Raw genomic sequence first — 26,246 nt, forward strand, 5'->3', positions numbered from 1 at the left:
TTTTTCCTTTCCGTACTCTGTTCTTTGGAAACAAGTCACTAAGTCCAACTCATATTCAAGGGGAAAGGAATCCAGGAGGGGCGAAGAGTATCTACATATATTTATATTGGGGATTTTTCTTTAAGGAAGATTTGTCCCTTCTTCCCCATTTACTTATTCATCCAGTTATTATCTATATCAGTATGGACTCATACATGTTATACCTTAACTTATAATCTATTACTACGTTATTTATTTTGTTGCTCAAATTATTCCAGTGTAGGATCTACCCAGTCAGCTCCTGTGCCCCTTTACCTGCCCCATCCTTTCATTTTGTGAACAGTTTTTCTTTCTGGTGCTACACGGTGTTCCAGACTCAGATTTTCTCTGCCCCTGCCTAGGATCAGCTGTTTTTCTATCAGGAGCTCCAGTTCGTTATATTGGATAACGGTATTTAGAAACCAAGATCTGGGCACTAAGATGCCTATTCTACTGAAGTGTCACTGATTCCAGGCCCACCCAATAGGTAGAGCTGGAAAATACATGTATGTACTAAGCTGTGTGTACACACATAATTATGTCTGTATCTGTCCATCTCTCTATTTTATATCATCTCTCTGTATATTTACAAATGTATAAATATTATACAGAACACATAAGTATATAAAGCTAAAATAGTTCATATAGTGTTCTCTGAACTTTGATCTAGCACCACAGGATGTATTCTAGGTTTCCACTCTTGCTTTTGGGACTTTTTCTCCGACAGTGAGAAACCTGGCTCTCATTATCTACCATTTGTTTACTTATTTGTCCAACCCTAGTACACTTGTAAAGTACTTTAGAATCGTTAACCCATGCTCATGTAAGAAAGCAATCTGCCAGTTAGAGTATAGTGTCTAAGTATAGTTCTTTTGGTTCTTAGTCTTACAATTTCCAGTCAAAAGAGTTTTCCAAAGTTACTTAGGTCAACTTATTTTTTTCCCCACCTTGAAAGTTATGAGCCCTGGCCGGTTGGCTCAGTGGTAGAGCGTCGGCCTGGCGTGCAGAAGTCCCGGGTTCGATTCCCGGCCAGGGCACACAGGAGAAGCGCCCATCTGCTTCTCCACTCCTCCCCCTCTCCTTCCTCTCTGTCTCTCTCTTCCCCTCCCACAGCCCAGGCTCCATTGGAGCAAAGATGGCCGGGCGCTGGGGATGGCTCCTTGGCCTCTGCCCTAGGCGCTAGAGTGGCTCTGGTCGCGACAGAGCGACACCCGGGAGGGGCAGAGCATCGCCCCCTGGTGGGCAGAGCATCGCCCCTGGTGGGCGTGCCGGGTGGATCCCGGTCGGGCGCATGCGGGAGTCTGTCTGACTGTCTCTCCCCGTTTCCAGCTTCAGAAAAATACAAAAAAAAAAGGGGGGGGGGGAAAGTTATGAGATTATGTAATACATTTTCTTTTTCTCTTTTTTTTTTTTTTAGATTTTACTTATTGATTTTACCGGGGGCGGAGGGGGGAGAGCAAGTAGTATCAACTCATTGTTGCTTCACTTTAGTTGTTCATTGGTTGCTTGTCATAATATGCCTTGACTGGGCAAGCCCTGGGTTTTGAACTGGTGACCTCAGCATTCCAGGTAAATATTTATCCACTGCGCCACCACAGGTCAGGCATTTCTAATACAGTTAGATACATTTGTCACATTTTGCATTCCATACTGGGGTTTCTCCAACATCCTGGTTAATACTTTTAAATTTGCATATAGTAAAGCTTTTTGTGATATACACAGTCCTATGAGCTTTGACAAATGTCTTGATTTTATTTTTAAGTAAATTATTGGCAAACTTTATAGCTAGAAAATACTTGCAACACATCTGACAGCTGATCATGACAGAGGTTAGGAAACAGTCACTTAGATAGTCTTCTAAAAGCCTCTTCATAGTCTAGCATTCACTGAACCTTCATTTATCATCACTGATTCCCAGAGATTGGTCATATCCCAGGTCACATCACTAATGCTTATCTCCACGAGGGTCTTGAAAGAGTCTGAGAATAAGACTTCGCCACCTCTCCGCACTGTCCATTTTAACGTTGGAAATGTTTTTTACAGAAAGGAGGGTACAACAGAGTAGAAGACAGAACTTGAACCAGCATCATCCCAGTTGACCCATTACAGCTTCCAGCTAGCAGGAATACCTACCTCTAAGGCACTGGTTTTAAAATTGTGAGCCCCGGGACCAACAGGTTCAACATCACTTGGGAAATTGTTAGAAGTGCAAATTTTCAGGCTCTATCCATACTCACTGAATGAGAAACTGAAAATGGGGTCTAATGATCTGGGTTGAAAGTCTTCTGGGTTATTCAGATGCACATAAAGTTTGAGAACCTCCACTCGTAACATTAACCAGCCAGTTACCCATCAGAGCCTCAGCGGCAGCTGTGAGGCTTCATCTTGACTTCCTGCTCGGGCCCTGGGGATGCAGAGCTGTCAGCCAGGGACAGCCTGCAAGTTCACAGAGGGCTAAGGGCTGCTTGCTTTTTCATTTGTATGTCTGTTTTTCATTGCAGTCCTTCCAAGCATGGAAAGTTTTTGGCTTGGATGTCTGGAGCAAAATACTCTATCTCTTTGAGATAGAAAAAAGAAGGCCTTCCTAATGATATTAAAACTTTTATGCTTTCAATTTTTTGTAATCGCAAAATAAAAACTAAGTACTTCATTTTTTCAGTGATGACAGTTTTTAAAATTTCTTTTACATTGGTCTATTTCTAATATGTATAATAAGATCATATTTATATATGTTTCAATCAGTATTTATACCTTAGGGAGGTAAAAATTATTGACATCCAATATGAAGTTGTAGTAAGAAAAAGTTGGGAGATATTTTGTGATATTTGCCTTCAAGTCCCTCCCTCCGCCTCTACCTGAGGCACCTCTATGATGTCAGATCCTGCTTTTCTTCACATTATTCAGTCTGTTCCAGAACCACTCCATGGTCCTGCATTTACTATTGTTTCTATTTGGAATAGCGTTCCACCAGATATCTGCAGATGGATGTGCATAGCTAGCTCCCTCACTTCCTTCAGAAGTGGCATCCTCAAAGAGAACTTCCCTGACTACCCTAGCTAAAATTTCACACACGCTCTATTCCAAGCACACAAACTCTTCGTGTTCCATCTGTTTATGTTTTCTCTCTGGCACTTACTGTTTATACTTTTTCTCTCGCCAGTAGAATATAAGTTCTAGCATAGATTTTTATCTGTTTATTTTGTGTATTACCTAGAATAATGCCTAACACATGGTACATACTCAGTTATTTTTTTTTTTAGTTTCTTTAGACACATGCATTTATGGGACTGATAGTAAGTAGGTGTACATGTTAGCATTTTTGCTCTAAACCAGGGTCTCAAACTCAACTCAGCATGTGGGCCGCAGAGCAAGATCACAGCCGTTAGGCGGGCCGCACTAGGTCTACAAAAGGCAACTGTTACGCAACACTTTTCTCACTGCAGTTGAAAACAAAAAAAAATCAGTACAACAAGCACAATCATACATGCAGTTTACTCAGTGTCACAAAACGACCAGAAACTGTAGTTCGCATCACAACTGCTGTTAACGGAGCTAATATCTAGCTAGGATGCTAGAGAAATGAAAAATACAAGTAGGCCCCTAGGCTTACTTAATTTTATCCAAAATATTTTGAACTTCGTGGATTAGTCTGCGGGCCGCACAAAATTGTTCGGCGGGCCGCATGCAGGCCGCGAGTTTGAGACCCCTGCTCTAAACTGAGCTGAGAGGCAGCTTCTATTCTCCTTAACTGTCTGTTCTATTCTCCTAAATTACCTTTTTCTAAATAAGAGGGATGGGGAAGGGCAGCTACCTAAGGAAATAATTATTGATTTTTTTCTGTTATCTACTTGGAGAACAGAGTCCTTTTAGCTCACTGCCAGTTACCCGTGTTCCGTTCTGTCTCAGTGCCTGCCAGAAGGAAATGGGGAGGACAGTGTGGAACGGGGCCCTGTAGGTCTCGTGAAACCTGTGGTTCTCTGGGGAGGATGGAGAAGTCCTGGAGGCAGATAGTGCTGACAGTGAATTGTGCTGATGGTGGCCCAACAGTGTTAATGTACTTAATACCACAGAACTGGACGCTTAAAAATAATTTAAATGAAAAATTCTGTGTTAAATATTTTACCACAATTGGTTTTAGAAACACAGTGGTTCTCAAAGTGTTGTTCCAACCAGAAGTAGCAGTTTGACCTAGAAACTTGTTATAAATGTAGATTTTCAACCTCCACCTCAGAACTATTGGTTCTGAAACTGATTTGTGTTTTAATAAGCCGTTAAAGTGGTTCTCATGGACACTGAAGTTTGAGAACACACCACTAACTAATTTTAATGCTGAGAGCCATAAAAAAGTATTGAAAAATTTCATAGAATTTTCTTATGCATAATTATCTTGGTCAGAAATTCTGACCATTTTGCAGGTAAAATTGAAAAGTGCTCTGGAAATGTTTTGAAGATTAATGTCTTAAATAGTGTTTCAAAAAACAACTTTATGTTTAGAGTACCTGCTGTGTTTCAAGCATCTTGCCAAATGCTCTAACATTTGTTTTTAATCAGCCCTGGTGAAGTCAAGACTACATTAACCACATTCAAAATGAGGAAAACAAGCTGAGTTCAATTGTAGTGCATACTTGCTACCAGTAGAGGGCACTTGTGGTGTTGTTGCCTAGATTCAGGCAAAGCTTTCTGGGATTTCAGACCTAGAAAACTGCAGTAAATGAGGCTTCTTATAAAAGAAATCATAGACTACAGGTAACCACAGATCTTTACACAATTGTAGGTTCCAATTTCTGTATGTTAGAGTCAGGACCTCTGAAACTCCACTCATGTAAAAGTAATGAAAACACTGCCCAAAATTTTTTTTTCCTTTTCCAAGTGAGAGGAGGGGAGAGAGACAGACTTCCGCATGCACCCCGACTAGGATCCACCTGGCAACCCATCTGGAGCAGATGCTTGAATCAACTGAGCTATTTTTAGCTCCAGAGGCCAATGCCCTTGGACCAACGGAGCTATCTTCAGTGCCTGGGCCAATGCTCAAACCATTCAAGTCATGACTGCAGGAGAGGGGAGAAAGAAAGAGAGAGAGAAGGAGGAGGGGTGTAGAAGCAGTTGGTCGGTTCTCCTGTGTGACCTGACCAGGAATCGAACCTGAGACATTCACATGCTGGGCTGACACTCTACCACAGAGCTAACCATCCAGGCCTCAAAAATTCTTAAAAATCAATTTTTACATACTTTTTAGCAAATAACCAGAGGCTTCTGGGAATCTAGGTAGCATTTATCCAAGAAAAATGACTTAATCATGGTAAGACCAGCAAGCTTTATGGAGTTTTAACTTTTTCCTATCTCCTCTCAGCTTCACAGTAGCTTTGAAAACTAATCACAGTAGCAATCACAGTAGTTATGGAAACCAGCAGCCTAGCAGGCACTGAAGAAGGCAGAATGGATTTGGAGTGCCCCCAAACACCTAGCCCCAGGGATTGTTTGACCAGTCTGGCAGGTCTCCAAAAAGTCCCATTCACAGGGCTTTTTTCTTCTTTTCTTAAACCTGACTCAGACCTAATTCACTGCCAGTAGCTCCCCTGACTCACTACTCCCATCCTGGAGCATGGCCCAACACACACAGTCCTTCATCAAAAGCAGGCAAACCTACTGGTGGAACACATTTAAAGAAGTCTCTGTCCAGTTATTGGCTGACCACCAGGCTAACACAGAACATAGACTTTTTTTTTCAGTGAGAGGAGGGGAGATAGACAGACTCCTACATGCACCCTGACCGGGACCCACCTGGCAAAGCAAACTCTCTGGGGCTGATGCTTGAATCAACCAAGCTATTCTCAGTGCCTGAGGCCTACACTTGGACCAACTGAGCTATCCTCAGCACCTGGGGCTGAAGCTCAAACCAATCGAGCCACTGGCTGCAAGAGGAGGAAAGAGATGGGGAGAAGGAAGGAAAGAGAAGCAGATGGCCACTTCTTATGTGTGGCCTGACCATGGATCAAACCCAGGACGTCCACACTCTGGGCCAACACTCTGTCCATTGAGGAAACTGGCCAGGGAGAACACAGACTTGTGGTAAAACACAAGGAAATGTAGATTTGTATAATAGACCTGAGAGTCAGAAATAAACTCTCACATTTTTGGTCAATTGATTTTTTTGTGTTTTGCCTAAACAATCCAATGGGGGGCGGTGGCGGGGAGAGAAGGGAAGCAGTCTTTTCAACAAGTTAAGCTGGGAGAACTGGATATTGACATGCAAAAGAATTCAGTTGGATCCTTTCCACCCACAATGTAGCAGTATTAACTCAAAATGAATCACAATCCTAAATGTTAAAGATAAAACTATAACATTCTTAGAAGATAACATAGGAATAAACCTTTGTGACCTTGTATATTATACCATCACCCAAGCAACAAAAGAAAATGGATAAGTTGGACTTCATAAAAATTTTAAAATTTCTGTACTTGAAGGACAGCATCAAGATAGTGAAAAGACAACCCTTGAAATGGCATTTTATATATATCAGATAAAGAACTTGTACCCAGAATACATAAAGAACTCCTATATCTCAACAATAAGACAACTAATTAAGAAATGAACAAAGGTGCTGAATGAACATTTCTCCAGAGAAGATATACAAATAGCTAATAAGCATGTGTAAAGGTCCTCTTCATCATCATTCAGTAGAGAGATACAAATCAAGACCACAATGAGATACTATTTCACACCTGCTAGAATCGCTTTATTTAAAGAAATAAATACATAAGAACAACTGTGTGCCAGGGTGTGAGAAATTGAAACCCTCATACGTTGCTGATGGAAATGTAAAATCTGCAGCCACATGGAAAACAGTCTTGCAGTTTCTCAAATGATTAACCAGTTACCACACAACCCAGTGATTTCACCTCATAGTATGTGCTCCAAAGAAGTTAAAATACATGTTCCCTTTAAAACTTGTACACAAATGTTCATATCAGCATTCTTCATAATAGCCAAAAAGTCCTAAATGTCCACTGACTAATATTTAAGCAAAATCTGGGATATCTATACAATGTAATAAAATCTTTCAATAAATCAAGCCTGCCTTGTGGTGGCACAGTGGATAAAGCGTCGACCTGGAAAGCGGAGGTTGCCAGTGCAAAACCCTAGGCTTGCCCGGTCAAGGCACATACCACAAGCAACCAAAGAACAGCTAAGAGTGAAGCAATAACTTTGCGTCCCCCCCCCCCCAGCTCCTCTATGTAAAATCAATAAAGAGAATATATATATATATAAAGAATCAAGTATTGATAAATGCTACAGCATGGATGAATCTTTCAAACTTGGTAGGCAAAAGAAGCCAGTTACAAAAGGCCACATATGATTTCATTTATATAAAATGTCTAGAATAGCCTGACCTGTGGTGGCGCAGTGGATAAAGCGTTGACCTGGAATGCTGAGGTTGCCGGTTCAAAACCCTGGGCTTGCCCAGTCAAGGCACATATGGGAGTTGAAGCTTCCTGCTCCTCCCCCCCCTTCTCTCTCTCTCTGTCTCTCTCTCTCAATCTCTCTCTCTCCTCTAAAATGAATAAATAAAAAAAAAATTTTTTAAATGTCTAGAATATGCTAATCCATAGAGACAAAATAGATTAGTAGTTTCCTAGGGTTGAGAGGAGGAAAAAAGAGTGACTGCTAATGGATTTGGGGTATCTTTCTGGGTTGCTGAAAATCTGGAATTAGATAGTAGTGATTAGTATACAAATTTGTGACTATACTAAAAACCAAAGAATCATACTTTAAAAGGGAGATTTTCTTTTTTTTTAGTGAGAGGAGGGGAGATAGTGAGACAGACTCCCACATGCACCCAGACTGGGATCTACCAGGTAACCCCCATCTGAAGCTGATTCTAGAATCAACTGAGCTGTCCTCAGCCCTCAGGGCTACAGTCAAACGAATGGAGCCACTGGCTGCCGGAGGGGAGGAGAGGGAGAAGGGGGAGATGGAGGGGAAGAGAAGCAGATGGTTTTGCTTCTTGTGTGTGCCCTGACTGGGGATCCAGCCCCAGAGGATGACCACACAGCAGGCCGACACTGTCCACTGAGCTATCGGCCAGTGCCAAAAGGATGGATTTTGTGTTACAGATAACATAAATTTTTATGTATCAATAGAAAGTTATTTCAGAAATCTTTACATAGTACAAATAACAGCCCATGATAAGTCTACAGTAACATCTTTTAAATTGTTATGTTTAAAAGTTAAAAAAATTATTTTTTAACAGCAAGAAAATGAAAGCGAGGAAATTCTGCTTCTCACCAGCGTTGGGAGGCCCACCTCTGTAACCACATTTTACTCCTATTCCCTCCAAACTCTGAAGCTATAAAGACACCCAAGTAGGAGTGTGGAATTTCAAACATACAGACTGTCCACTAACACAGCGGTCCCCAACCTCTGGGCCGCGGACCACTACTGGTCTGTGGGCCATTTGGTACCAGTCCGTAGAGAAAAAATAAATAACTTAACATTATTTCCATTTTATTTATATTTATAATAAGTCTGAACGATGTTTTATTTTTTTTAAATGACCAGATTTCCTCTGTTACATCCATCTAAGACTCACTCTTGACGCTTGTCTCGTAAGTTCAACAATTATATTTTTAAATACCACAGTTTTTACGCCGGTCGCATAATTTTATTTTGTGCATTTATCCGTCCCACCCTAAAGGCCGGTCTGTGAAAATATTTTCTGACATTAAACTGGTCCGTGGCCCAAAAAAGGTTGGGAATCATTGCACTAACAGATTTTAAAAACTACTTAAACTTTCCTGTGAGCTTTTAATGACAAGGTTGTGAGGGCATACTTATTGCATTAAAGGCAAGTCTTGGGCATTCTCTTATTGTCTCGGACTGCCAGCACTATAGTTAGATTTATCACTGGTACCTTTCCAGCTTTTCTGTTCTATTCTGTTTCACAGTCTCCTCTCCTTCCAGGTCCTAGGACCCTAAGGCTCTTTTGTGGTCTTCTGACTGATTCCTAGGCCAGCCCAACCCTGGTCTTTTATTGTGACCTCCTTACTCAGAATTATCCCCATTTTGCCCACCCTCATCAAAACTATTTCTGGCTTGTCTCTGCTTAGAATTCTGATTATCAACTAATTATAATTTTTCATGCTAAATCTGATGGTGAAAATCACTAACAAATTTCTTTTAAAGATTTTATAGGTTTTACAGAGGAGAGAGAGGGTTGGTGCAGCAAGAAGTATCAACTTATAGTTGTTTGCCTTTTAGGTGTTCATTTATTGCTTCTCATATGTACCTTAACCCAGCAAGCCCAGGATTTCAAACCAGCAACCGCAGCATTCCAGGTCAATGCTTTGTACACTGTGCCACCACAGGCCAGGCGAAACCAAGTTTTTAAGCATGCATTTGTTTTAAGAGCAAATAGATTTCCTAGCCTTGTTTGCTCAAAACAATGGAACATGGGGCCCTGCCGGTTGGCTCAGTGGCAGAGCGTTGGCCTGGCGTGTGGGAGTCCCGGGTTTGATTCCCGGCCAGGGCACACAGGAGAAGTGCCCATCTGCTTCTCCACCCCTCCACCCCTCTCCCTCTCCCTCCTCTCTGTCCCTCTCTTCCCCTCTCGCAGCCAAGACTCCATTGGAGTCAAGTTTGCCCAGGCGCTGAGGATGGCTCTGTGGCCTCTGCCTCAGGTGCTAGAATGGCTCTGATTGCGGCAGAGCAACGCCCCAGATGGGCAGAGCATCGCCCCACCCCCTGGTGGGTGTGCCGGGTGGATCCTGGTCGGGCACATGCGGGAGTCTGACTGCCTCCCGGTTCCAACCTCAGAAAAATACAAAAAAACAAAACAAAAAAACAACAACAATGGAACATGGCTCAAAACATTGGAAACAATGACAAACCCATTAATGAACTTCCCTCTTCAAGGCATCTCTAAGAAACACTTCCTCTTTAAAGAAGCCAGAGCACCTTGGAGGAATGTCTAGTAACATCTGAGCATCAAAAAAGAAAAATAACTGAAATGAACTGGAGCACATCGCATGTTAAAATACAAGAGTTCCTTATGATCCTTTTAAACAAAAGGTCACTGTGGAGGTTGCAGGGAAACCAGTTCATTAATTGTGAAAACTGGCAAATAAAGGGAAAGAATCAAGTATTTCTCCCACGTTTCCTGTATAACTTTTACTTTAGGACAACCAAATAGTTAATGTGGAAAAGAATACTTTCATTTTGCAATTCCTAATGAAATAATCTAGCTGAAAACATAAAAAGTTGATGGGGAATTTAAAAAGGGCTGAATCAGACTGATACTATCTGATCTAATTTAAAATCACAAAAAGGCGAAATGGATATATGCCTCTTGATGGCAGTGTAGTAGGAAGTATACAGTACCACCTATGGCATATTGCTAAAAAGTCCTCATTTGAATTTGATTGAACCTATTTACAAGAAATAGGGAAGTTAAAAGACTATATGAAGCAACAATGGGTTTGCAATTTAAATATTAAATGAGGGAAATTCTATACAACTAATGACCCAGTCTCTAACAAATCACACACAAAAAAGGAGGGGGCAGGCAAGGGGACCTACACAGAGCATCAACCATATCCAGTGTGTGCACCTATTTAGAATAAACCAACTAAAAAAACTATGAGCCATTCAGGAAACTTAAATCATCATTTGATCATAATATGATTTTATTTTTAGTAATACAGGTGGTATCTAGGCTTTTGAAAAGTCATTGAGATGCATACTGAAGTATTTATGAAAGAACTAATATGTTTATGATTTGCTTTAAAATAATCCAGTAGGTGGTAAGGAGTTGGTAAGGTTCAGAAGAGGGAATATTTATTTGCCATATATTGATAATTGTTGAAACTGGTGAATACATGGAGAGTTGTAATACTGCTCTCTATAACTGCTTAGAATTTTAATTCAAAAAACTAACAACCTACGGCATATATTTATATATAATAACAGTTTTTATGTATGTGTATGTAGTTTTAAAATTACACATAATTCATTACTACATCCAAAGTTGATTGTGTGTGTGTGTGTGTGTGTGTGTGTGTGTGTGTGTGTGTGTGAGAGAGAGAGACAGGGACAGAGAGAGGGACAGATAGGGACAGGCAGGAAGAAATAGATGAGAAGCATCAATTCTTCATTGCTGCACCTTAGTTGTTCATTGATTGCTTTCTTGTGTGTGCCTTGATGGGGGGGCAGTCTACAGCAGAGCAAGTGACCCCTTGCTCAAGCCAGCAACCTTGGTGAGCTGTGCTCAAACCCAATGAGCCTGTACTGAAGCTGGCGACCTTGGGGTTTTGAACCTGGGTCCTCTGCATCCCAGTCCAATGCTCTATCCACTGTGCCACTGCCTGGTCAGCAAAGTTGATTTTTTAATTGGAGAATTATGGCTTAGAACAAACAATACTTTTGAGAGCCCCTTGCCATTGCAGCGCCCTACCCAGAGCTGACCAGAATAGTATTGGCAACTTGGCATCTTGGTTTATCAAGTCTGGGAGGTTGCTATTTTTTACCTGAACAACCAGGTGCCATAATACCTAATGTTTCCCCCAGAACCCTCATTGTCATCATAGATGTGAGAAGTACTTTTTATAAAACTTACAGCTGATTAAATGTTTATTTTGTAAATTCCTAGTTTTCTAATGAGCAATGTGTATATTTTAAAACAGCACCAAGCACAGTACCCCTAAATACTGTCTATGTGTCTTACATATAGAGTTGTACATTCATTTTCTAAATAAGTTAATTTTGTTACATGAAACACATACCTTGCAGGCATTTCTCATTTTGAGACAACAGATTTTCTTTCTCTGAAACATTTTTTTTCTCTCATTTCTAGGAAATTGTTTTAGGTTATATGAAAGAGATGCTTCATCATCTGTAAGGCTTACCAGAAACTCTGATTTGAAGAGAAGAAATGGATTTTGCACCAAACCACAAGAGAGTCCAAAAGCTCCATCCCGTAAGTGTTGGCTTTTCCAGTTAATGGCCGAAGCAGCGCTCAAAGAGTAGGACAATTTGGAATCAAAAGAACCTAAAAGACAGGTGATCACAGGGGGACTACATCATATACTGTCATTTGGTGCAGGCCTCTCAAAGGGTACCGACAGTGGCTGTACTCACTGGAGCAATGATGTCTTTATTTTCCTCATTTGTCATGTTTATTTCTTGCCTTAAAGATTGGACTGTCACTTTTCATAGGAGAATAGAGGCACCAAAGTAAATAGTTGCCTTGAAATTATCTTTTAAGGAACCCCAAAGATGAACCAAACCAAGAAATGATGTTTTGGGTAAAATATAACCTGGGCAAAGCTCTGGGTTGAGCATTAACTTCAGCCATGTTTAGTCGGTACTATTCTCGCTGTTACCACAACAGAAAGGAGCATAATTTATAAATTGTAGGGTCCTAAGAATTATTTGTTGATTCTTCATGGGAGTATACTTGGGCCAGGCAGGTCTTAGAGAGTAGAAAGGAACCATCTTCAAAGACTTTCAAGAGCTTAAATATGTTTATACCCTTTGACCTAATGTTTCACTTCTGGGCATCTATCCTAAGGAATAATCCCTACATGTGGGAAAAACTTTGAGTGCAAAGATGCTTCCATTTTTTATATGTAATAGAAAAATGAGAAATAAATCTAAATGTCAAATAATCTGGGAATGATTTTTTATGTATGTCAGATCCACTTGAGATTATGCAGCTGTTGGAAATGGTGCTTATAAATACCATGTACTAGATGGAAATTATAATGTTAATGAACAAAACAGGATACAAAACTTTCCACTGTATGAGGCAGCTATAAATTACGTATAATACATACTTATGGGGATAAGACTTAGGAAACAGCAAAATAAAAATCCAGGGGTTATGCTATGACAAGAGAATTAGAGATGATTTTTATCTTTTTTTCACAGGAATACTTTCTGAATTGTCTTTAATAGGTATATACTACTTAAGAGGAGAAGGAAAACATAGTGAAGCAAGAGTTGTACCAAGTCCTGGAAGTTTTAGATAAAACCATAGCAGTACTATTTCTATACTTCTAAACCTCTTTTTTCACCTTTGGTTCTTTGGATTATAGTTTTCCTATTGACTTTCTTGTTCTTTTGCTGTTGCCTTCCAATTAAGTGAAAGGAACAGCATACACAAAGGTTTAGAGGTGGGAATGAGTGTGACATGTAGGTAACAGTCAACGAGATGGATGGTCTGTCTGCAAGGGAGATGTAAGCAGTATATCTGGAATTTGGATGAGATTATCTCCAAGGTCCCGTCTAACCTTGACATTCTGTGATTCCCTAAAATTTTCTGCTCCTTATCTTCAATGACTTTCCCTTTCTTTAAAAGACTTTCTCTTACAGGCTGGTTTTGTGCCATTCTTGTTCATCTGCCTCTTTGGCCACTCCATTTTCCTCTGCTGCCTCGTTCTCCTGTCCCGTTTCTTGGGTCATGCCCAAGGCTCAGCCCTTGGCCTTCTTCTCGTCTATTACCCCCACTGATGGTTATCCCTACTCTGGACTTATTAATGAGATCTACTCAGGTGGCATCAATTTAGACCCAATAGACCTAAAATGGCACAAATTGCATTTTTTGGTTGGGAAAGTGGAGAGTCCTAATCACACGTAAGTAAGGTGTCCTGTTTTGTTTTTCTCGTAGACACTTACAGCCACAGAGTGCCATTACACAAACCTACAGATTGGGAGAAGAAGATCCTGATATGGTCAGGTCGCTTCAAAAAGGAAGATGAAATCCCCGAGACTATCTCGTGAGTGCTGAACTTAGGGTAGTAAGCTTTTATTTCTCACTGATCTGTTTTAAAGGAAATGCAGTTCCTCTCAGTCTGTCTAAAATCTTTCAACCAGATGTTAAAAGTTTTCACTTCTCTACGTACCTGGAATAGAAACAGTGCTAATAAATCTGCGTTACAATATTGGTATGTGGTGTAGTGCCTAGTGAACAGCAGATACTCTGAAGGCAGCAGCTGATTTGACTTCTAGCTACAGAAATGTGACTACACTCTTTTTAGTTTATTTTATTCTGGATATATCAGCTAGGTGTCAGTGACAATAACTATATTTTATACAGTTCACTCAAGTGTTCAGACATAGGCATAAAAGTATTTAAAAGCAACATGTTCTCTCTGGGGTCCAGGAAAGAGTACCTCCTGTCACCAACTTTCTTAAACTCAACTCTGGCTGGGATCTTGGAACTTTCTGAGTCTGTAGATGAGTACAGATTCCTCTAATGCAGGATTTTTCAGCCTCAGCACTGTTGACATTTTGGGCCAGATAATTTTTGTCGTTGGGTGCTGTCTTGTGCATTATAGGATGTTTAGCAGTATCCCTGGCCTCCTCACCCCCTATATGCCAGCAGCACTCATTAATGACAGTCAGAAATATCTCCAGACTTTATCAGATGTCTCCCAGTTGAGAACCACTGCCCCACTGATGGGTCTGCATCTTGGCCAGCAGAGATTCTAAAAGATAGAAGCCATCTTCCCTGTGGGGTATCATCCTCTTCAGAGACAGGGACTTGGGGCAAAGCTCCTAGACCATGGTTCTCAACCTGTGGGTCGCGACCCTGGCGGGCCATATTTTATTTAAAAATGTATTGTATAATAAATATGTATTTCCGATGGCTTTAGGCGAACCCTGTGTTTTGGTCGTTCGACCCCCGCCGGGGTTGCGACCCACAGGTTGAGAACCGCTGTCCTAGACATTTCCTCTAGCAAGAAAACTATCCTTGGACCTTCTGGTTTCTGGTTTCAAGTCATGATTGCAAAAGATGTAGGTTCACTCAGGATATCTTTTCCAGGAGGATAAGAGGCCTTCTACTTCTGCATATTAAATTAAATAGCACATTATTTTCAGCAGGAAAAATTATTTCAGCATGAAATCCCTGGTCCTTCTTTGCTCAAGTGACAGACAGTATACTCTCCTGGGAAACATCAGTGACATCAGGTTTTTGTCTGTCCCAATTTCTCCCTTAAAATCCCAGCAGAAAACAAGCTGGTATATACCTGTGGCCTTAATAGGTGCTATATAGACTTTGCCATGGAACACCTTCTTTAGTTGGCCTTGTAGGTGGTTCCCAGATCCCCTCAAGCCCAAAGTACTACCTAGTGAGTCGACCTAGAAGGCCTTTCTCTGAACCTGGGCAACCATTTATAGTTGTGCTCATGGTTCTGAACAGGCACTGCTTAAGTTGCTCATTGTGATTGCTCCTTAAGAATGGAGGGCAGCACAGCACTTCAGTTGAAAATACCAATTCACATGAAATTGTCAACATGGGTAGTCAGTTTGTGGTTGGTGGGATCTTAGATACTCTAAATAGAACAACTCACTGTCCTTAGCAGTTGTCCCTGCTTTCTCCCTCCTGCAGGCCCATCTTCAGTGCCTGGAGAACTCCATGCACATTGCTGCCTCACTGGGTCCCAGCTGTTATATCACAGTGTATACCAGGGGTCCCCAAACTTTTTACACAGGGAGCCAGTTCACTGTCCCTCAGACCGTTGGAGGACTGCCACATACAGTGCTCCTCTCACTAACCACCAATGAAAGAGATGCCCCTTCGGGAAGTGCAGTGGGGGGCCGGATAAATGGCCTCACGCATGTGGCCCATGGGCCATAGTTTGGGGACACCTCGTGTATACACTTTCAGGTTGCTCCTCCTACTATCTGCGATGTCACTGGATCCTGTGCATTCTTCCAAGCATTTTTATTGTTTTTTTATTTTTGCTTTTTATAAACTTCTTTTCCAAGGGAATGGAGATTAGATAGAGACAGACTCCCACATGTGCCCCGACCAGGATCCACCTGGAAACCGTATCTGGGGCCAATATTCTGCCCGTCTGGGGCCATGCTTGCAACCAAGCCATTTTTAGTGCCTGAGGCGGAAGTTCTATGGAGCCATCCTCAGTGCTCTGTGTGATGCACTTGAACCAATCCAGCCAGGCTGTAGGAAGGGAAGAGAGGCAGAGAGAAGGGGAAGGGGCGGTGTAGAAAAGTAGATTATCACTTCTCCTGTGTGCCCTGACCAGGAATTGAACCCAGGACTTCCATATGCCTGGCTAACACTACCATTGAGCCAACCAGCCAGAGCTCCAAGCATTTTTAAAGTCCCTTGATTTCAAATGTAATATGTGTTTAAAATCGGGGGGGGGGGGGGGGGAGGTACAGGGGGAGGTAGCACTCACTCCAATCTCATCTAGAGATAATTATTTCCTATTTATACTCCACTGAATAGCCCAGTTCTCTCTCCAGGGTCCGTTAGGACTCCACATGCCCTGCCCTGAAGCTCTACCAGACAGACACTCAGCTAACAGAACTTCGACCCACTGCCTCCATGCAGAATCACCAAGGTGGAAGCATCTTCTCTTCAGACTCTTTCTTGTTTGGCCGCTCAGCTTTCACACAAGAATGATAATCCAATCCTCAACTTTCTTTTTTTTTCCCAACATGTATTAAAGGACACTAACATCCTTGGAACTGGCAAAAGTGTTTCATGACTAGTGACATATCCATGAGTAGCTGTTGCTAGACTTAAAGCTTTAGGAAGAGACAGGCACAAATGCAGTGAAGAGGGGCTCGTCATTAACACAGGACACGATGATGGAATACATATTCAGCTTTCAACTCCTCCTGGTCTGATGTATCAAAGAGCAAGCTGTCACTTATCCTTTTTTCTGAGAGGTTCAGAGTAAGCAAGTGCAAGGTCCTGGTACGGGATGACTTCCAGTCCACAGGCATTACGTTTCCGTAGTTATCTGTCAGGGCGTTCCAAATCTCGTCCCCCTGCAGGAGGCTGCACTCGGTGATGGGCCGCACAGCAGCCCACGGGGGCTCGGCGCTCGGACCGAGGGGCAGAAACACAGGCTCAGCTTCTCCTGCAAGCTGCAGGCTAGCGCTGGAAAGCCGTTGCCCGCCCCGCCCGGCCCTGCCCCGGCCTCGGGGCTCGCATTACAGTTCTCCTGGTCCTGTAGGCTCCGGGCAGGCTCCTGGAACTCATAGAAATCCTGCCAGTCCCCGTCCGCCGCCATTGCCGCCCAATCCTCAACTTTCTGTTAAGGGACTTAGGTCTGTATTCACTGGACAAGTGAGAAGAGGAACTTGCCAACGAGCTGAAGTTTACAATTACTCAATTTTAGCAAAACAATAGTTAAAAGATGAACATTAAAGGAGTGTTGCTTAAGGCTCTTTCTACTATTCCAGATATTTTCAAATCTATTTCTGGCTCATGGAAGAGAACAGAAAGCTGGGTATAAAAAGCACATTGTTTCAAACTCCCTCCTGTATTTGTTTTCTTCTGAATTGTGCTTTGTGTTGAAATTTATGAGGCTCTTTGCCTTTCTGTTGTCGGGATGTTCAGGTAACCATTATATTACATAGTATCTTCTTGAGAATCTCAAGGAGAAACAGCTACTGGTTCCACTTTCAGCATTGGCTCCTCAAGCAAGAATTGAGAGCCAAAATTGGGCCCCACCATAGCAAGCATAGGTTAGGGTTTTTTTTTTGGGGGGGGGGGGGTCAAGAGGGGTTGTACTTGGCTTCAATTTCTATCTTCATACTTTCTTCTCCTTTTTTCTATTTTAAAATTGTCATATCTTACTGTATTTTAGAGTGAGTTGTGAAAATGCCCCATCCTCCCTAAAGTCCTACAAGATCTCCAGGCTCTACCTCCTTTCACTTCTAATTTATGGTACACAGAGCTTTATATCATGCTGGCAACTTCAGAAAGTTAACTTTCTCTCATGATCTCATTGTATTACTAGGTTTGAGATGCTCGATGCTGCCAAGAACAAGATGCGGGTGAAGGTCAGCTATGTCATGATTGCCCTGACAGTGGCAGGGTGCATCTTGATGGTTATTGAGGGCAAGAAGGTGAGAGTGGACTTTATCTCTGTCTCTGTTTGTTTTTCATAAAGGACTAGAGGAAATCAGGGATTGACCCTCATGTTTATTCTCTGAGGAGGCTTTCTATACGAGAAAGTATAAGAAACAAAGTAAGATATAGTAGGGACAAACCTAGGATGGTGTGCCTGGGGGTCAGCAGCACATTGTAGCCTTGGCAAGGGAAAGGACTCAATTTCATGTGAAGTGAAAAGTATTTAGTTATCCACAGATGTGATAAATAAGGTGAAACAAGAAACACAACACTGGCAAATTTAATGATAGCTCCATGCATGTCTGTGAAGCACCCCAGTACATGGGCTTGTTTATCCTCGTTCTAACTGCCTTAGGCCTGTGAGCAGTTCTGTCCTCCAGGCTGAGCCCAGCTGGGCCAGATGTATAAAGACCATAGCTCCTAAGCAACAGATAGGAACTGAAGTCCAGAAATCTTTAACAGATCATTATTAATAGATATCACTGATTGACTACTTAGTGTCTTCCCAGTACTTTGCTGTTACCTCCTTTGAACGTCATATCACTGCAAGATAAATATATAGTATTATTAGGATCTCATTTATAGCTGAGGAAACAGCTCAGAAAGCTTTAGTAACTTGCCCATCTCAGTAATAAGAGTCACAGTTTGAAACTAGACCTCATTTGAGGTGATGGTAAAATTGCTTCCACTTTTGAATGCTTATTATACAGCAGGCACTATTAAACTCACTTAATTACCACAGTAACCCTATGAAACTAAGAGGTAGGTTCTCTTATCTGTTTTATAAAGGAAAAACACTTAAAAGAAGTTAATTTTCCCAATCACATAGCTAATAAGTGACATGATAAAAATTAAAAGCCAAGTTTACAAGTTACCAAACTTTATAATATACTCTGTTGTGATTAAAATATAGTTACTTTTGTATGCAGCAGGTCTGGTCAAACCTTTATTTGAACACCATATCTAATTTTGTAGATAATCTAATTCTGTGTATCACAGCTTCCATGTGGAGATGTCTTATATCAATAATTATATATTAATTAGGTTTTTCTGCAAACCTAGAGGTAACTGACCTCCTTCTCCCAAGAGTCTAGAGTAAAAGGAAGTAACTTCCAGTTCTCTTTAGAGCCTCGGAATGGAAAACAGTGACCATTTCGGCTGACCTTGTGGGAGCATGAAGCGCAGTGTGCAGACCTGGGTGGAGCTCTCTTGATGACTTTGTTCCTGCCCCACTTAGTTTTTCTTGGCTCCCTCTTTGACGTCTCATGCTTAGTTTTCAGACTGAGACCTGCAGAGCATGTGAACAGGATACAGGGGTTTCTAGAAATCTGAGAAATCTGCACTGCTTTGTGTAGACTTGATTTTACTAACTGAAGCAAATTACTCTAGGATCTCCACTGTCTTCGTTAGAGCTCCTCTCATGGTCTGCATCATAAAACTATATTATTTGCCTTTTATGGAACTATCCATTTTTAAAAAGTTGGCAGATGCTACTAGAATGGAGAACCTTTTTAATTGAAATGGATTAACTTTTGAACTTAATGTGATTTAGAAGAGAAATTAGCCACTATGTTTTGTGCTCACCCTCAATTTACCATTCCCATTCTCCTCCTGTTCCCATACCTAATTCTTTACATGTGAAATTTCACAGATATAATAATACTACCTTACGAGGTGCTAGTGTCACTTATTTGGGATAAAATTTTGAAATTGGTCTGTTAATATAACCTTCACAGAAGTGTACCAGTTACAGGGAGGGAAGCAAGGGAAGGGGATGGTGGCCACTCCCCCACTTCTCTCTGCTCTGAGGGTGGAGCAGTAAGGTAGATGCTGCTGGAAGTCATCGGTAGAAGTATTTGGTCAAGTCTGGGATCCCTAAAACTGGATGTTTTTGGTAAAACAGGAGTAAAGAACTAGAAGGGTGTGAAAGTATACAAATAAATTGGAGGAAAAAAAATGGTAGCAACAAAGAAAAGTAAAAGAGGAAAAGGGGATAAAAATGGAGAGCATCAGTCAGAACGTCATCTCGAAACAAGGTGGCAGGTTCAGTCGAATGCACGGCTGAGTGGAATAAATGAATCCCTCCCTTGCCCCTCCCCTCTCTCTCCCTTGCCCTCTCTGTCTCTCTAAAAATCAATCAATACCTAAAAACAAATTCAGCTGGCCCTGGCCTTATAGCTTAATGGTAGAGCGTTGGCCTGGCATGTGGAAGTCTCAGGTTCGATTCCCCATCAGGGCACACAGGAAAAGCAACCATCTGCTTCTCTCCCTCTCCCCCTCCTCCCCCTCTCTCTTCTCCTGCAGCCATGGCTCAGTTGGAGCAAGTTGGCCCTGGGTGCTGAGGATGGTTCCATGGCCTCACCTCAGGTGCTAAAATAAGCTTGGTTGCTAAGTAATGGCTCCAGATGGGCAGAGCATCACCCTGTAGGGGACTTGCCAGGTGGATCCTGGTCAGGGCAATGCAGGAGTCTGCCTCTGCCTCCCCACTTCTCATTTAAGAAAAAAAAAATTAAGCCTTGGCCAGATAGCTCAGGTAGTTGGCACATTGTTCTAAAGTGCAGAGGTTGCTGGTTCGAACCTTCATCAGGGCACATACAATTCGGCTCAGTATTCCTCTTTCTCTCTCTCAAAAAAAAAAAATTTTAATTTAAAAAAATGTTTTAAATGGAAACGAGAAGGTATTTAATGCTAAAAGGAGGAAAAGGGGATAAATTAGAAGAGAAGCTAGAAGATTTAATGAATGAGGCCAGAAAGGAAGAGAAGTGCTTGACTGGAGGGACTGCTGGACTGAGATCAGAGGAAGCCGAGGTCACGGGGACGGGACTGCTGTGCTGTGTGCCCGTGTGCCGCCTGGTGACCCTCCTACAGCAGTGCAAGGTCATGTCGTCATTCCAAACAGGCACACATCATTCATTTAAATTTGTTTCATTTTAGGCTGCCAACAGAAAAGAGTCTTTAACAAGTCTGAACTTAGAAAAGAAAGCTCGTCTGAGAGAGGAAGCAGCTATGAAGGCCAAAACAGAGTAGCAGAGGTATCCAAGTCGGCTGGATTATGAAAATCCAGAAGTATTTCAGCAACAAGCCTATATTAAAAAGAATGTGGTATGAGGATCCATTTCCTAAAAGTATGGTTTGTACGAACATACCATTTCCCTATTTCTCCTCTAGAGGTACAAATAAAGTTTCTTAAAGAAGTGACTTGTCTAATTTCATGGCTTTGATCCAGGTTAAATGCAGCCTCTCAGGTTTTTGATAAAATGAAAGAATGAAATTGAGACAACATATTTCCATTTAATATTCACTCTTCTTTAAAGTCAGGTACCATATCTTTAATTCCCATTACCATAGCGACTTCTCCCCAAAAGCCAAAATGGCTTCTTTTTTCTGCATTTCTCTTTGTACTCATTTCTGGAGAGGTAAGAAAGGCCAGCTGAGTACACTCCCCAGTACATCTTAGAAAGCTGATTCTGCAAGTGGCACGGTTCTTCTCAGAGCCCTGAGAAGCAGCCAGACCCCACTTTGCCATTTTGGGATGTGCTGGCAGGTTTTTAGGAGTGCATTTCTTGAAAATGTCCTGGCAAGGTGATGAAAATGATTTGGCCACAAGTTTTTGAGGACTTTGAAATCCCAGCATCATGGAGTTGCATGGGGCCATCAGTCACCTCTTCTCCATGGCTTAGAATTCCCAACTGGTCCCTGTACTCTTGCGTTTAAACTTTTCAGTTATGAAAAAATCTATCAAAAGCATTTGCACCTGGTATGTATCTCACTTTCACTGGGGTGCCAAGTTCTCATATTTAGGAATGGATGCTGGTTTCTAGTTTCCGTATTTCATTTATTCTCTCACAATAATGGATGACAAGTCCTCACAGCCATCTCAACCTGATAGGTCTCCTAAGAAGGTTATAGCAAATTAAAAAGCAGTATATACAGGTATTTGGGAACTTGGTATAATAAAATACTCAGTAAAATGTAATATGCCAGTCTACCTACAGCTTTATAATCTGATGTTAATGATGTTTGTCTATATATTTGAGAGTAATTTGACCATAGCTTCTTTACAGATACCAAATTCTTATCACTTGATTTTTATCACTTGAAATTTTATTATCAAAAAGCATCATTTCTTATACATTTTATCAGATTAGCTTTTCTTGATTATTTTGTAATATAACATTACATCTTACCTAAACCAATGTTTTAAATATGGGTAAATTTTAATGTACTTCATTTAAAAATAAGTAATCTTTCTTCACAGAACAATACTGATTTTAAAGTGTTGTATCTTGGAGATTTGTTGTAATAAAAATGTTTCATTAAACCAAAGCTCACAGATGTTACAATGCAGCAAGAATGTACACAGTCATTTCTCATTTTGCGTCATTTTCCTATTCAGTAACTTAATAGTGACTGCCTCTCTATGGGTTAAATACAAATTTCTTGGCCAGAATTTCAGAGTTGCCCCTATCTGACCCCACTTCTAATACACTCACATTCTAACTTCTTAGCAGTTATACCCTGCTGATAACTCTAATATCTTAAGTTCTTCAGAACTTGTCAAGCAAATCAGATTTAGTGAGCACTAGTATGAGATATTGTATAATACAAAAGAGTTTTGCTCTTGATATTTTCAATTAAATTATTGTACTACCTTTTGCTTAATTTCTAGATTTTTTTTTTCATGTTTACCATGTCTACAGGTAGTGGGCAGAAACCTTTTTTTTTAAGCATTTAAATTTATTTATTTATATATTTTATGACAAAGACAGAGAGAGGGACAGACAGGAAGGGAGAGAGATGAGAAGCATCAATTCTTCGTTGGGGCACCTTAGTTGTTCATTGATTGCTTTCTCATGTGCTTTGACGGGGGGTGGGGTGGGCCTACAGCAGACTTGAGTGACCACTTGCTCGAGCCAGCGACCTTGGGCTCAAGCTCCTGAGCCTTGCTCAAACCAGATGAGCCCGCGCTCAAGCTGGCGACCTCGGGGTCTTGAACCTGGGTCCTCCACATCCCAGTCTGACACTCTATCCACTGCACCGCCGTCCAGTCAGGCAGCAGAAACCATTTTTTACTTTCAATCTTCTATAAGCCCTGTTTGAATTAAAATATGTGAAGCTATTCACAGATACTTTTAATTTTAATCAACAAAAAGAATAGTATCAGAGACTCCAAAAATTTAGTGAAAGCAAGCAAGGAATGAATGAAGTGTTGATAGTTATAATTCATTGTCAATAATCAAACATTACTTGAGCCCTGGGCAGAGTGCTTGGTTGGTTAGAGCATCTTCCCAAAGCTCAGAGGTGGCCAGTTCAATCCCCAGTCAAAGCACACACAGGAACAGATCAATGTTCCTGTCTCTCTTTCTCTGTCTCTCAAATCAATAAAATAAAGCATTAAAAAAGATTACTTGAGTTCCTTCTATATACAAAAACTGAGAATTCAATGATGAATAATATACTTCTTGGCTCCACAGAGCACATAATATACTGGAAACATTACCATGTTATTACAATACAAATTGGTAAATGACATATTTTGAACTTTACTAACAGAAAATATAGAAATACCTGTAGTAAGAAAACCTAATTCAGCTGTCAGCTGTGGTTCGAGTCAGGCAGTGATGGCTCCACAAACTGGTGATTTCTAAACTAAGTTTGAAGCATGGGTAGGAGTTAGTGGGTCAGATACATAATGAAAGAGAGCAGCCTCACCAGTCAGACATTTAGCTTACTTGAAAACCACAAGAGGGCACAACCTGACAAGGCATCCTTCAGCAAAATGCCATTTATAATGTTTTAGACTCTCAGAACAAACCTAACCATGACTTATTTTTCCCAGCTTACATACTTGATTCTATTGGGCTTATCACTTCAAGTATGTAAGTGGCATCTAACATCTCCATTTCACCCACATCCCAGGCTTATGATTTTGTTAAATGAGGTGGGGAGGCAGAGAGACTCCCACATGCTCCCCAACCAGGATCCACCCAGCAAGCCCCCTACCCAGGGATGCTCTGCCCATCTGGGGCCACTGCTCCATTGCTCAGCAACCAAGTTAATTTTTAGGGCCTGAGGTGAGGCCATGGAGCCATCCTCAGCACCCAGGGCCAACTTGCTCGAACCATTTGAGCCATGGCTGCAGGAGGAGAGAGAAGGGGGAGAGGTGGAAAAGCAGATGGTCACTTCTCCTGTGTACCCTGACCTGGAATCGAACCTGGGACTTCTAATGCCAGGCTGATGCTCTACTGCTGAGCCAACCAGCCAGGGCCAGTTTTATGCTTCTATTCACCTGATCTCCCAACCAAAAACCTTGGAGTTATTTCAAACTCCTTTGTTCCCCTCATTATTCTGTCTTGTGAGTCTTTTAAATATTTCTCAAATATACCAATCCTCTAAAACAGTCAAGGAGAGGAACAGAATGGAAATCTAATCAGGGACAGACACAAGACATTAATAACCAACTTAAAGATTAAAAGTCAGAAGCCTTAGGTTCCAGACTTGCTTTGTAAATTTAGCTTATAGGTCTTAAAAGCCAATGTTAAGAATAACAAACCATGCCAAAATTAAGAAAAACCATCTTTTCAAATATCTGACTTCTTGCCAACTTGACTCTACTACCTGATTTCTAAAGGGTTTAGCAGTTACTCATCCACAGTTTAATTGTTTTGTCATTTCCTAATGCTGCTGATGCAATGATGTTTTCTGTAGGATGACAAGCTGCTGAGATGACAACATCTGTATGACCTTGTAATTTCTGTACAACCTCTTTAGTCTGAAGGTTCCATATGTAAACCAGATTATCCTCTGAACCAGACACAATCCACTTTCCACCAGTCACTGAAAAATTGGCAAATATGCAGTATTTCTCATTCTTATGACCAGTGTATGTCTTCAGGCATCTGCCTCTGCTGTAATCCCATAGTTTAAGAGTATTGTCCAAAGTTGCAATAAGAATATATTTTCCATTTGGAGAAAATTTTACAAAAGAGACAGGAGGATTATCCTCATCAACAAGTGTTTTTAAACACTGACCTGATGCAGCATCCCAGATCCTACAGACACCATCGTAGCTACCCGACACTATCAAGGACCCACTACAGTTAAAATGAACAGCAGAAACTGGGTCAGAATGAGCAGACAAAGTCTTCAGGCACTTTCCCGTTTTCACCTCCCATATTTTCACACATTCATCAAAAGATCCTGAGATTATGAGGTTGGATGGTGGGTTGAAATTACAGCAGAACACATAATTACTGTGCCCCTTCAGTGTTTTCAAACATTTTCCGGATCTCACATCCCAGATCTTGAGAGTTTTATCATCTGAAGCAGAAACAAGAAGACTGGAATCTGATGACCAGTCAACATCTGATATTTCCAGGCTGTGACCATAAAGTGTTCTCTCATATTTTCCATCATAGGCTCCCCAAATTATAGTGACTTTATCAGCAGAAGAACTGGCTAGCCATTCTCCATTAGGACTAAACTTAACTGATGATACTGCTTCCGCATGTCCCACGAGAGTACATCTGAGAGTATAGTTTGGTTTTTCAGACACTTGTTTGCTCGGACTGGCTGACGGGGTGAGAGCCGACTCTGCTTTGGCGTCTGACTCCTCCGTTGCCATGGCTCTGAGGCTCCAAGGCAGGTTAGGCAGGCGTCCGGCCCTGAACAAGGCAGCCCGGTATTTTGGCTTTCTGCCCAGCAAAATGAAGATTAAAACATCAGACTAAAAAATAAACGATCTTGAATGATTATAATTTCTAGATTGTCTTTACGATATACACTGATTCAGCAGCATGGCTTGGACCCCTCAGCTTTTTCTCGCTTCCCCTGTAAACAATACTTGAGAAGTATTATTCAGAGGGCCCCATGCGCTGTCGGCAAGTCAAGTATTCATTTTGGGTAATATGTGAACTCACACCGCCGTCCAAGGCCGCGCGGTGCGGGGCGGGCAGGGCAGGGGGGACTCGACAGAAACTACTTTTCACCGCCCTCCCCCGAACTCCGACCTGCGACCTGTTTCAGAACTCGGAGCGACCCTACCGGTCTGACAGACATTGGGTACTTCAGCCGGAGGGCATCGCCGCCTTACACAGAAGCTTTCCTGAGCTAAGAGAAAACCTGCGTAGGCAGTTATTTGAGGGCCGGGCCTCCGGCTACATTCTGTAGATACAAACGGGTCCGCACCGCGCGTCAATCTCTAAGAGGGCGGACAGGACGCCCGAGCGCCTGGGCAGAGGGAACCACTCCTACTTCCGTGTCAAGGTGATCAATGAGAGAGGCCCTCGTGCGCTTGCGCAGAAAAGGTCAGTTTCCTTCCGGTCTCCTCGTCCCGGC

The 26,246-nt window shown here is 41.7% G+C and overlaps 2 protein-coding genes across 5 annotated transcripts in view; one reads left to right on the top strand and one right to left on the bottom strand.

Moving 5' to 3' along the window:
- FAM162A (family with sequence similarity 162 member A) overlaps nucleotides 1–21,103 on the top strand; it is a 34,460-nt gene extending 13,357 nt beyond the window's left edge. The window contains exons 2-5 of the mRNA XM_066346862.1: nucleotides 11,868–11,990; nucleotides 13,683–13,791; nucleotides 17,797–17,905; nucleotides 20,844–21,103. Coding sequence (XP_066202959.1) covers nucleotides 11,868–11,990; nucleotides 13,683–13,791; nucleotides 17,797–17,905; nucleotides 20,844–20,936 — 434 coding nt within the window. The 3' untranslated portion in view covers nucleotides 20,937–21,103. The remainder of the gene's footprint in view (nucleotides 1–11,867; nucleotides 11,991–13,682; nucleotides 13,792–17,796; nucleotides 17,906–20,843) is intronic.
- A 67-nt stretch (nucleotides 21,104–21,170) lies between these two features.
- On the bottom strand, nucleotides 21,171–26,134 carry WDR5B (WD repeat domain 5B). Of its 4 annotated transcripts, none has more exons than XM_066346861.1 (2): nucleotides 24,528–26,134; nucleotides 21,171–23,001 (listed from the first exon to the last, which is right to left on the bottom strand). In XM_066346861.1, exon 1 carries the CDS (start codon nucleotides 25,531–25,533, stop codon nucleotides 24,544–24,546), a length of 990 nt encoding a protein of 329 aa, XP_066202958.1. In that variant the 5' UTR covers nucleotides 25,534–26,134; the 3' UTR covers nucleotides 21,171–23,001; nucleotides 24,528–24,543. The 4 variants fall into 4 exon arrangements, with proteins under 4 accessions (XP_066202958.1, XP_066202957.1, XP_066202956.1 ...); XM_066346860.1 differs by having other exon boundaries at nucleotides 21,171–23,275; XM_066346859.1 differs by having other exon boundaries at nucleotides 21,171–23,281.
- Between the last annotated feature and the right edge of the window lie 112 nt (nucleotides 26,135–26,246).

Source organism: Saccopteryx leptura, chromosome 8 (genome assembly GCF_036850995.1).
Source record: "Saccopteryx leptura isolate mSacLep1 chromosome 8, mSacLep1_pri_phased_curated, whole genome shotgun sequence".
Lineage (NCBI taxonomy): Eukaryota > Metazoa > Chordata > Mammalia > Chiroptera > Emballonuridae > Saccopteryx > Saccopteryx leptura.